Here is a 12385-nt window from a genome sequence, read left to right as displayed (position 1 = left end):
GCTGAAAGGAAGGCTATTTTCAAAGGTAGATCTGGTCATTCAAGGCCACGTCAGCTTGGATTTTGAAAATCTCCACGGATGGAGATTCCAGATTTTCCTGGGGAAACCTGGTCTCATGTTTAGCCTTGTGTTTTACTGGAAAATCCCCTGCTACAGCTTCTGGTGAGCAGCAGCATATGGAATTAGAGTGGCATTTGGAGTTATCATGCTGGCTCTGGTCTATTGGAGGAGTGTTTCTAAGAGACTGTTGGCATTCTATTCAGCTATGGTGGCTTTTGGGTCACAAATAGTGAGACACAAAGCAGCAGTGCTACATGTTAAGATCTGATCTAGAAGTTGCTTCGTAGATCTTCTGTTGTAAAATGTGCAGTTTTTGTTAGACATCTACGTGAGGTCAGAAACTCCAGATCTGAACCACCTTCAAACTTGGAAAGAGATCAGATTCGCTTTTCCATCTTAGGTTTTACCATCTTACTTACGTATCAAAAGCTTTACCTAAAACAGAACCAAAGTTTTCAGTACTGCTTTGGTATTCAGATCTTTATTCTACATTACCCCATTATGCTCTCTAATAATGTTGCAAGGATTTCTTTTTTCAGTAACCTCAAGTTTTGGCCTAACACTGTCTTGATATATTTTTTGTTCTTAATAATGGCTTACTGAACTTAAGTCATGGTAAACTGACATCAAATCATGACTTATCTCTCCACCTATTCTCCACTTTGCCTAGCTATTCCTCATGGCTTATCTGTAAATATTGTAGAATTCCAACTCACTAATCACCCAAAATTCTTGCAAAAATCAGACGTTCGGCTTAGTCAAGTACTTCTGAACATCTCCTAAGGCCAGCTGACTGTGGAGAAGGGGATCAATGAATAGAGCTGGCTTCTGATTCCACAGGTACATTGAGGAGGGAAAAGGAGGTTGATAGAAGAAATGTTACTTTTGAAGAACTCCAAGACTCTGCAAGACAGCAGATTTATTCTGGGAGGGAGCAGCTCCAGCCAGTGCAAAGCCAAGGGGCAAGAAGCAGTTGGTATTCACTGCTTTTGTTGACATGTAATTGGGGTTATGGTGTAATCCCAACAAATGATAAAGCACTGTCATAGAACAGAAACCTGGATAGTGATTCATCTCCTTTCATTGTACAGAAATGTAAAATAAATGAATTTTTAAAAAGAAAAAAAAAAAGGAATGTGTAAAATGAATAACTTGTAGAGTACGTACCTGTTTTTAGGAGAAAGTACGTGCCTAGAGAGGTTTACATTCTATCTGTGCATATTTATATGTCTTTCATTATGAAGATTCAGGAGATTTTCTTCACAAGCAAGAGTTTTATTGTTCTGATGCAAAACATCCTTTTTCTGTGAATGGCCAGGCTTTAACTGAAACTCTGTTGCTGAAGCCTCTTCGGCAGCAGCAGCAGCAGCAGCAGCAGCAGATCCTTTGGGCTCTTCAATTCCAGATGATTTTTCTGCACTACTCTTTTCAAGGTTACGCTCTGAAGAATTCTTTTCCAAACCTCCAGTTTGGCCATCAGAAAACAGCAAATCATCATCAGCCTTTTTTAAATTGTTTGGTGCGCTTTGCTTGATAGGATTTGATATGTTTATATTGTCATCCTCACGTAAGAATGATGAATCCCTACCTTCAGATGAAGTTTTAACTTCTTCTAATGACTCTTGAGTCACTTCACCTTGTGACCCTGGAGATGTTTCAGAAATAGGGTTAGAAATAGGTTGCTGCTGCTCAACTTGTGCTTCAGGAGTACCATTAGAAATGGATTGCTGCTGCTCAACTCGTTCTTCCTCAGGACAGGCTTCAAAAAAGCATTCTATGTTTTCTCTCTCATCTGTGAAGTCTTGTGGCACAGGAGTGCTGCTCTTCTCCTCTATGTATTTGATTACCTCTCCACAGTCACTATCATGAGAAGAAAGTGAAAGATAAGAATAGAAGTCCCCTTTTCTTAGCTGAAGGGGTCTGTGAGAGTGTTCTAACACTTTTTCCTTGATCTGTGCTAATGAGGCTGGAGCAGATGACTCACACTCCGGTTGTGACTTATTTTTCAAAGCTGTTGATGCCATGTCTATTATTTCCCTCACAAAATTGTGAACTGAGCCATCTTCCATATTTCTTTTATCAAAAGCAGCAGATTCACAGTTACAACATGAATCGAGACCATTGGCTGAGGAGTCACATTCTACTTCACTGGGTTTCAAGGCTGGACAGCAATTAGCAGAGTTGTCAGTAATGTTTATTCTACATTGTTGACTATCAGGTAAGGATGTTTGTAAAGCTGTATCATGTATGTCTACAGAGTTAATTTCTGAAGGAGATTCAAGACAAGGCTTTTTAGCAGGAGAGGAAGCAACAGAGTGGTGATCAGGCTGAAGATGACTTTGACACTCTTTTGGAGGGTTTCTGGATCCATCTGATGACAGAACAGCCTCCTTGCCATCCATATGTGAATCATCTGAACTGTCTGTAAATGCTTCACAGACACAACATTCATTTTCAGCTTCTCTGACATCAAGTGATGCAGGAGTTTTAGGAGTTGCTGGTGTTCTAACAAGACATTCCTTTTGACTGCCAAGACTATTTTCAACATTGCCATTCTCCATATCATCCACCAGCTGATCCTTCACAACCTGAGAGATATCTTTCATCAGGCGACTCTTTGTCCCTTTTTCACAATCACGTGGTACATTCTTACTATTGCCATTATTTTCTGATATTTTCTGTACTGACCCATTCAGAAGGGTTTCAATGCTTAATGTGTCTGTGGCTTTTGATGTTTCATTACGAACTTCTTTACTGCGCTGAATCTCCTCACTGAGGTTACTTTTTCTCTTCTCCCTTGTCAAAGAAAATTTTGGTCTAATCCAAGTCTGGAGTTCATTTTTTATATAATCAAGTCCTGAAATTAAATTGCATTCTTCATAAATATCCTCATCAGTTGCTATACTGGAGTCATCATCTTCATCTTTGATACCTAGATCTTCCTCAGTTAAGGTAAGGGTGGAACTTGAAAGCAAATCACTGTCATCTTCATCATCAGTACAAGCAGAAGTGCAGGAGACATTAACAATCATGCTGACATTGACATCACTCTCATCAGCTACAGATCTATTAAGATGTTTTCTAAATGATGCATTTGAATCTGGTATTTTATTTCTGTGCAGTACGATGTCTTCAGAGCAGAGAGAAAGATCCTCACTGCTGCTGAGTTCAGTGAGAGAAGCTGCTGAGTCCTCGTTGATGGAGGATGCAATGTCTAGAGATAGCTGTCCAGTAAAAGACATTTTTTGGGAGCTACTTTGGAGCGTTATATCAGAGATGCTGCGCTTTATCTTTTGATCTACAGGACTCTGGATATTCTCTAAGCGATTCAAAAGGTCTAATGTTCTTTTGCTGAGCTCTCCAACAGAATCGCTGCTCGCACTTATGTCTCCTGAGCCATGATGACTAAATAGATCTTCGTTGCTTTTGCAGGAAGTCAGCCAGCTCTCCAAAGAGGTGCTCCGCTGAAGACCATCTCCACTTTTAAAAATACCTGAGCTGAACAAATCACCTACTACAGACAGAGATTCTAATGAAGAACTACGAGATAAAGTTGAAACCTGTCTTGTATTGTCAGCAACGATTAACTTTCTTAGGGTTTCTGCAGATTTACAGGAATTGGGATCTAAGTCTCCAGGGATATGTTCCAGAGTATGGTCATGAATAAACCCATCCGATTGTGACTCTCCAGGCTTATGTTCAGACTTACCAGGTGTTTTATCAAAACAAAAGCCATGAAGCAAACTGCCCTCTGGATGCGCTTTTTCAATTTGTGATTGTTTCATAATTGCTGGCAATTTGAATTTGGAGCCTTGAAGATAGGAGTAATCGTAAAATGTAAAGACATCATGTTTTCCTTGCAATTCTTCTAGACAAACAGGGTTACACATGGTAATTCGTTCCAAACCCTCATCATTTTCACTTCCACAACATGCAGAAGGTGCTGACTGGAAATCATCTGTCAGACTAGCATGGTCTTCTTCACCTTGCTTTAGTTTTTGCTTTATTACATCAACTATATCCTCCACGTGAGTGTCTGCATGCCCAATTTCAGGATTACTCTGAGTGCTTTCAATATCATTTAGCAAAAAAATCTCTGAATTATTTGTAGTTTCTGTATCACATTCACTCACTATCCCACTTTCACTCTCAGAATGCCTACTCATGTTTCCACTCTGATACATATAGTTATAGGGCTTTGCCAGTGTGGTCCCCCCTATTAGGTCTGGCAGGGACTTGGTAGATGAAAATGATGAGTCTTTACTGAGACTTTTGTTCAAAGCGTTAGACTGTGCTATATTGGAGAAATTGGATGCTTTTTTCAAAAAAGGCATGTGTTTCTTTTCTGATAGTTCAATATTATGGAGACTATAGACCTGATAGATGTGAGGATTTGGAGGGGAATTAATGCTGGGACAATAAAGAGGACTTCCACGGTCACTGATACTTTCATCTTCATTCACATTGTTATCACCACATTCTCCCGAAGCAGGCTTCAGACTTAGCTCATCCTTCCTGAGTTCCTGATCAGGATCACTTAAGTCTTCATGAATACTGATCAGCTTATTACTTATGTCAGTTTCATCCCATTCTAGTGCATCTTCACTTGAACCATTTAGATCCATCAAACTTGGATCAATAACGTTCAGAGGCTCCTGAAAAAACAAAAACAAAAACAAAAACTCAGAGATTAGAAATATTTACAGCCTCACTTTAAATGTCCTTCCACTGAAATCACATAAGTAAATTAATGGGACTAAAGTGCACTTTTGGAAAAACAATCACTAATAGGCTTTTAATTTTATTATGTGTTCTGTACCATTAAAACGATCAATTAAAATGAAACCTATTAAATTTTGCATGATTTTTTTTAGTCTTCTCAGGGTTTTTTTTTGTTGTTGTTTGTTTGTTTTGTTTTTTTCTCATTTGCTGTCAAAATATAATACAGAAATTTCTTTAAGAGAGATTAATTGTGGTTAGTCATTAGGAAGAAGTTCTTCGCCATGAGGGTGGTGGGACACTGGAACACATTGTCCAGGGAGATGGTAGAAGCCCCATCCCTGGAGGTGTTTAAGGCCAGGCTGGATGTGGCTCTGAGCAACCTGATCTAGTGTGAGGTGTCCCTGCCCATGGCAGGGGGGTTGGAACTGGATGATCCTTGAGGTCCCTTCCAACTCTGACGATTCTGTGATTCTATGATTGCATACATAACAAATTTTAACCATTCTGCAGATGTAAAACTGTTAATGTGTTAGTATGAAGCAGGCAATTAGTACTTTATTATGTTGGATATATGAGACTCAGCCTGCCTGAGTTTAGAAGAGTAAAGATATAAAGGATTTATTTACTAAAGGATTTTTGAAAATTTGGTAACAAACTTAGTCTTAAAACAATAGATCTAATGCACTGGAAATCACAAGAAGATGAATTTTTATTAGAATTTAGTCTATTTATTCTTTACTTGGTAATAAAGGCAGTCCTAATGACCAGTAAGTAAGACTAATGTATGTTAATATCTTCAGCTGTAAGAACAATCAGGCTAATCAAACACTACATGAATTTCAAATATTGTCTGTGCTGACACCTTTCTCTAGGACAGGGCTAATAAATAATTGACCTAAACTTAGTCTGCCTTTTTTAAAAGACATTTTTAACTTTCCAATAATATTTGCTATTATGATTCAGAACATGTAGCATCAACAATTGTTCCTTCTAGAAACACACGTGGGAGGAAAAGAACACCCTGATGATTTTTCTCATTCAAATGGGATTTGTAACATGGCCAACAGGACTGTCTCAATTTAACTCCTCAAAATAAGACAGAAGTGGACCCTGATTTGGGGGCTGGTTCTCTGAGTACAATTGTGAGAGGTCTCCATATTAGGAAAGGTTTTGCTTAAATAATGTCTCATAACAGAACTGTTAATTAACCTAGCATTGCTTAGTTTAAATCATCTTAGCAGCTGAACAGTGATCACTGTATCCACAAAAACAAGCACTTGTAAAACAAACTTTCAACAACAATCCCTCACTCTCTAAAGCTTTCCTGGAGCAAGTTTTGTTTTTCAAACAGAGCACTGATCACACACCAAACAGCAATCTAAATCATGACAAACTCACTAAGTTACTGAAATGCAAGTAGATAAAATGAGGCTGTAGTCCAGTGAAGTGCAGTTGTACACAGCTTAGTTACTGACTTAGATTCATTGAGACTCAGCCAGGGTTAATCGTGCAGAGAAAGGCATCTATCTCTGACTTTGATTCTCAGCTGGGAACTCTCTCTCTGAGGCAGGAACTAAAGCTGCTCAGCCCTTTTATGAGAAATCACGGCGTGTTCTCCTACAGCTCAATCGTTAGGGCACTGATTTTGGGTGTGGGACACCTTGTCAGACCGGGCATAAGAGACATGAAGCAGGCTCTCATTCTCTCAGGAGAAGTTCTACCTACATGCTGTTCTGAAAAGAAGCCTGCTTTACATGTTTCATTTTGCATAAAACAATTAAATATTGATTGGGTCACAGATGAGGAGGATTTTATCCTGCAGTGCAGTGTTCAGCACATTTGACTGGCAAGAGGCACAGGCAGGTCCAAATCCCTACTCCAGTGTCTGTTTGATTATTAATATAGGTGGCAATGTTTCTGTGCACAAGACAAGACTATCCCACCCCAGTATGTCCAGTAGAGCAATGACTAAAACACTCAGCTAACAGTAGGAAGAATGATTTTCTCCAAATTGGGCAGAGTAGCTATCCACCACTCAGCAGGGTGCTATGATTATTAATAAATTTGATGAACTGAGACACTCTCCATGTAAGATACATCTGTGTTCTCACACTTCACTAGGCTTAGTTGTAAGGTAGGTCCCTGTGTACTGCAGCTCTATTAAGATACTGCACACAATCATGGATAGAAGCACAGGTTCCAAAGAATTTTTCCCCCCTTGGCACATGTGGGATAACTGCCTAGCTTACTGTGAGACAGGAAGGCAAGTTGATTCAGTACTCTTTGGACCCAAGGTCATTTACAATCAGCAGGTGTTTGCGTGATATGAAGATCCACAAATCTGGCCTGCTAAAGAGCTGAAGGAGGAAGTCTAATGAAGATAAGATGGCCCTGTTTTGGTTAAAACTGATAATGAAAGGCTAAAATAACATAAACAGCCGACATCAAAACAGATTTTGAGGGCAAGGATGCCCGAAGACCTTTGCAATTTTAAAGTTGACACCCTTCGGTATCCTAATGAGCCGAGTAGATGCTGGACACATATGCCCCTCTTAATCAACTCTCCTCCCCAATCATGCTAAACACTTAGAAGGCAGAGACAGCCTGAGATAGTGTATTCTCCACAAGGAGAATGACTCTCAGAAGGGCCAGCAGCTGCAACAGGTGTGTGCAGGGGCACCTGTGCCAGCACAGTTGAGGACAATCAAAGGGCTGTGCTCCTTTTCCTTCATCCAAGACATGGACACCCTCCTTAGTAAAAACTGCACTTTCAATATATGGCTTAACTTATGCTGCATTTCTATCATATATTAGATCAAAGCTTTGCATCTCCAGCTTTGTCGGATGCTACTCAGGATTTATTAACCCGAGATCATCTTACAGCCAGTGCATTTATCACTGGCTATCCCAAATCTGTTGTATCTGTGGCTTTAATAAATTAAACCACTTGATTGTTTCAACTTTCTGAACCTGTGTCAGAGCAAGTCCTTACTGGGACACTTGAAAGACAGGCAAATGCTAATTTGCAGTAAGAGTCCTGGGCTCTGAGGCAGGCAGACATTGGGATCTTACCTGTAATTAGGAGGATTTGTGGACTTTGAGAAACTGTCATGCCTAATGTGGAAGGCTAAAGTCTCTTTGTGGATCTACCTACCCTACATATTTTATGGAGTAAATTTATTACAGTCTTTGGTTGTTTTTTGTTTTGTTTATGTTTTATTTTGGTGGGTTTTGTTTGTTTTGTTTTGTTTTATCCCTATAATATATTGGCTAGTGATAGTTTAAATGTTAAACTCGCATGAAAAACTCCATTTGCTAGATAACTACAGCTATCAGAGTAGTTCTGTATCTGAAGTTCAGAAATCCATATTTGGATTTACTAGCTTGCCATGTTTTCCTAATGGCTGCTGATTGGTACAGTTTCTCACTTACAGGTGACCCTTAACCAACCTGCAAGTTAAAACTGGTGTAAGAGAATGACAATAACTAAATTAAGTTAGTTTGAAAACCTATTAAATTAAACAAGAAATCAGGTACAGTTACTCATTTTTTCTGTGGCATGTTTTACAACTCTGTTGTACTCAGCATTAGGAATATATTACTGTGGAAAGCTTCTTAAACTGCTTAATTTTACTGTTTTAAGCTCCTGCCAGCTGCAAAAAGAAATTCCTGAAGGCAGGATATCAGCAGCAGGTTCTGAGGATTTTTTTGTTCCACAGAATCTCAAAACCCAAAATATTTGGTCGGTATTGGTCAGGAAGATAACTTTCCCCCTGTAAATCAACACTTGGCTGCTTTGTTTGTTCTGCAAGTCAGATGGACTAAAACAATAAAACATGTAGAGTTGTGACCTCAGCCCATTGATCTTCACCGAGTGCTGCTTACTTCAAAGCCTATTTTTTATTTTCCAAATGCACATGCTTTTCTGAAGCTATGATGGTAAGCCTTGATTTATTTTTTTTTTCCTTCTGATTGTCACAGATCTAATTCCAAAGGTTCTTATGTGGATATGGTCATTTTACTAGCACAGCTTTCTCTGTGCAAGGAACTGATTGACTTGATATCAGTGACTTACAACTTTTCTTGTAAACATTGTTTCCCTTAAAGTACAACTTCAGTGATTATCAGCTACATTGGCAGACCTTCCCAATTACAGACCAAGTTTTAACTCTGAAACAAACCACTCAGTAAGTCACAAACATTTTGCATTTGGTGTTTTCAGCAGAGGTATTTATTTGCCCTTTCCTTTTTACAAAATTTATCAAGCTGCTCAAACAAGAAAGAGACTTTAGACATCAAGGAGAGAGCAGCACCCTACAGACTCCTGAATAAATCTCTGGAGTGAAGAATAGAAGGTGGTGTCACTCCAGCCTGTGTTTGCACTGACAGCAGCAGCAAGTTAAAAACCAGGAATCTCTGAGGACTATTTTTATGATGTCAGATGTCTACCTATCAAGCTGCTCAGTGCGTAGGTAGGGTGCTGGAGGATCAGAATTATCATGATAGTAATAGATTATTAGGACTTTCCAACAGAATATTTAAAATTCCCCAAACTGATCCTTCACTTGGTACTATTCAGAGGATGGGAGGTGTGCAACACCATTAAGTGTCAGCTGGTGTCAGAGCTAAATTCTGATTGCTCACTTTGCTGGGAAAAAAAACTGCTGTTATTTCTTGTCCTGTCTGTCTTGTTGTTTGCCAAGCTCTGCATAGAAGACAGACTTCAATTAAAGAGGTTTAAGTGTGCTACAGAGCTTCAGATTTCAATGGGGTGAACGCTCTAGGCTCACACTCTTCAGTCCTGGCCTTGTGACAAAACATGCTGTAAAGGTACCGCTCCAGCTGACAAAAGTTCTTTGGATTGCAGCTGGTGCAACTGATGGCCAAATTTCCTGGAATTTAGAAATTGTGTTTTTATGTGTGCAAGAGTGTGTGTATAAATACACACATGCATATATATATGTGTGTGTGTGTGTTATCTTTCTAAAAGTGGGTATCCTTCAAGTAGGTGAAAGTGACTCAAATCATTATCAAGTCACTAAATACCACTATGCCTAAGGTAGATCTTGATGGTCACGAGCGACAGGAAAAGAAGGTAGATAGTTTTGATCAACCGAGTTAAAAACAACGATGCAATGAAACAAAAAACCAATGTGCAATATTGTGCACATTCTTGTTTTTAAAATATTACCACCAGACCAACACTTAGAAAGCATTTACTGTTTCACGAGAAGTTTCTAATATAATTAAGCCAATAACCAATTACATTACAGACTCAGAGAGGCTGAATTACTTTTAATGTATTTGAAAGTGCTGTTTTAAGAGTTTGACTATTCCTAATTTGAACCCTGAACTATTTTGCTCAGGACAGTATTCCCGTTTCATTGTGATAGCTCATGTGAGCAAAGTTAGGTGTGCACATAGATACTTCTAGTGTTGTGGAGCTGGTGTTTAATGGTTAAACAGTAATCTGCTGGAAATGTTAATGGGAAGAAATGAGATTATTAAGTAAAAAAAAAAAAAAAGAAAAAAGACGTTTCTTAGACCCCAGTTCTCTTTCTGTAAAAGTCTCAAAAATGCATTTTTTCATTTGTTTCCTTTAGTAAAACATGGATAGTTTTGCTTTTTCTGCAGCAAATTTTATTAAACAATGATTCTCTGTTTCTAGCTTCATTTGCATGAGCTACTCCAGTACAGATACTTTGTGTTGGTGAAACTGGCCTGTAATGTAACCCCTACGTACCATTATATTTTTTTAAAGGAATTAACATGAAAAAAAGAGCTTTTACAATAATAAATACAAACTCTGTTCCTCCCTCCCCTGCAACATATCCTTCAGTTGCTGTGGACAAATTATCCAAACTGAACTGCACTTAGATGCCAGGGAAAAAAAGAAAGAGAAAGAAAGAAAACCATCCCCCATCTCCAGGAATGTGTGCACATTCAAGAAAGACAAACATGATTTTGTCTTTTGAAAAATGCAAGCATGCCAAATACTCTGCTGAGGGAAATAGTCATGTGTACAGTACCCACTTCACCCCTGCTTCACTTAAGTTCATTTTCTAAGTGGGGTTCCCTACACCGTAGCCAAGAAGAAAACTGTCCCCATTTCCCAACACCAACCTTTTAATATGCATAAGGATATTAATGCATAACATTCCATGTGCATATTCCATGCATAATAGTCCATGTGCATAATACTGAAGTGACCTGCACATTACAGAATGGACTCAAAATATATGGAAGCAGTATGCCTTATCACAGATCACTGGAGAAACTGATCATGAGCATACATATTTGTTATAGCTGCAGTTAAAAGAAGAAAATAAGAAAATAATATCCAAGACTGCAGTTTGCACTATCACTTCCTTCATTTTACAATTATTATTGACTCCCTTGAGGAAATGCTCAGTCCTTACAGGTTATTGCCAAAGTCCTACACAGGTGGTTGTATGTACAGATTCCTGTACTATGGGAAGGACATTGACTTCACCTCTGCTCTCTGCAGACTGTGTCTCATGGGAACAACTGAGGTTCCACCATTGCTCAGGTACCTGTCCTTATGATGCTGTTTGAAGTTCTCTGATAACAGTCAGAAATAAAAGTCTGGAGGATAGGATTGTCATACCTAGGTTTGAAAAATGGTCATCTTCTTTATCATGACAGCAGTTTATGGGGAACATCTTCTCAGCAACAGATGAAATAACTGCAGTCACATTTTAAGAAAATGTCCCCACTACTGCTAGAAGAGTTTTTAAAAGTCAGAGAAATTGCCCACCCTCTAACTATTCTTCTGCTATTAAAATGTCACCTGGTGATGCTAGGTAACACTCTGCAATCAGTCATGTTTGCACTGGAGTCCTATGAGGGTCAAGTTCTAACTTTCTTGGTAAGCTGCCTGCAGTACCAGACAGCCAAAAGACTGAAGGGCTCCAGCCCCTCCACACACACAAGTCAGTGCATATAATCAAGATGAGCCATGTCACCAAAAGGCCTCCAAGAACTAAATTCTATCACAAAGAATTGCCTAGACTGGAAAAGATCACAGATCAAGGCAAAAGCAGGGACTCAACATGTGAAGTCCCTGTGCTGTGACCAGAGTAGCACTGCTAACACACTACCTGCTGTTTTCCACCCTCTGTGGAAGCAGGGGCCTCCTTTTTTACCACCCCATGCTCATATTGCTTTCTAAAATCTCTGGTGTTCTTATTTGCTGAAGAAGACCTTCAAATGTTGCTAGAGAGCATAAGAACATCTATAACATTTTTATATTGAATCATATTGTCATCCAAATAGGTTTACAATTTCAGACCTGTATACCAAGTTGTGTATTTGGGCTTTTTTGTTTGCTTTTTGTGTGATGAGAAAACCTGGCTACATGGCATATTTTACTGACTGTTGTTTTTTCTGCTTTGTAGTTCTCCTTTCATCTGTCAAGAGGTTACATGACAGGATTTTTCACCCCTGAATGTCATTTTGGTCTCACCTTTACTTCAGAGGAATATATGATTTTCTTTGTGCAAGAATCCAACACAAGCCCTTTATGAAACTCCTAGAAAAACATTCCTAGCTTTACCCAACCCCAAAATGTTGCCATGCACAC

The 12385-nt window shown here is 39.0% G+C and overlaps 1 protein-coding gene across 1 annotated transcript in view; it reads right to left on the bottom strand.

Annotated features, from left to right (window-relative positions):
- Positions 1-1268: 1268 nt before the first annotated feature.
- The window catches only part of AKAP6 (A-kinase anchoring protein 6), a 218574-nt gene continuing 207457 nt past the window's right edge, over positions 1269-12385 (bottom strand). Inside the window, exon 12 of the mRNA XM_054400703.1 lies at positions 1269-4715. Within this exon, the coding sequence (XP_054256678.1) occupies positions 1269-4715 (3447 nt within the window). The remainder of the gene's footprint in view (positions 4716-12385) is intronic.

Source organism: Indicator indicator, chromosome 4 (assembly GCF_027791375.1).
Source record: "Indicator indicator isolate 239-I01 chromosome 4, UM_Iind_1.1, whole genome shotgun sequence".
NCBI lineage: Eukaryota > Metazoa > Chordata > Aves > Piciformes > Indicatoridae > Indicator > Indicator indicator.
The sequence above is the reverse complement of the archived record's forward strand: the minus strand, read 5'-3'. Positions and strand labels throughout refer to the sequence as shown.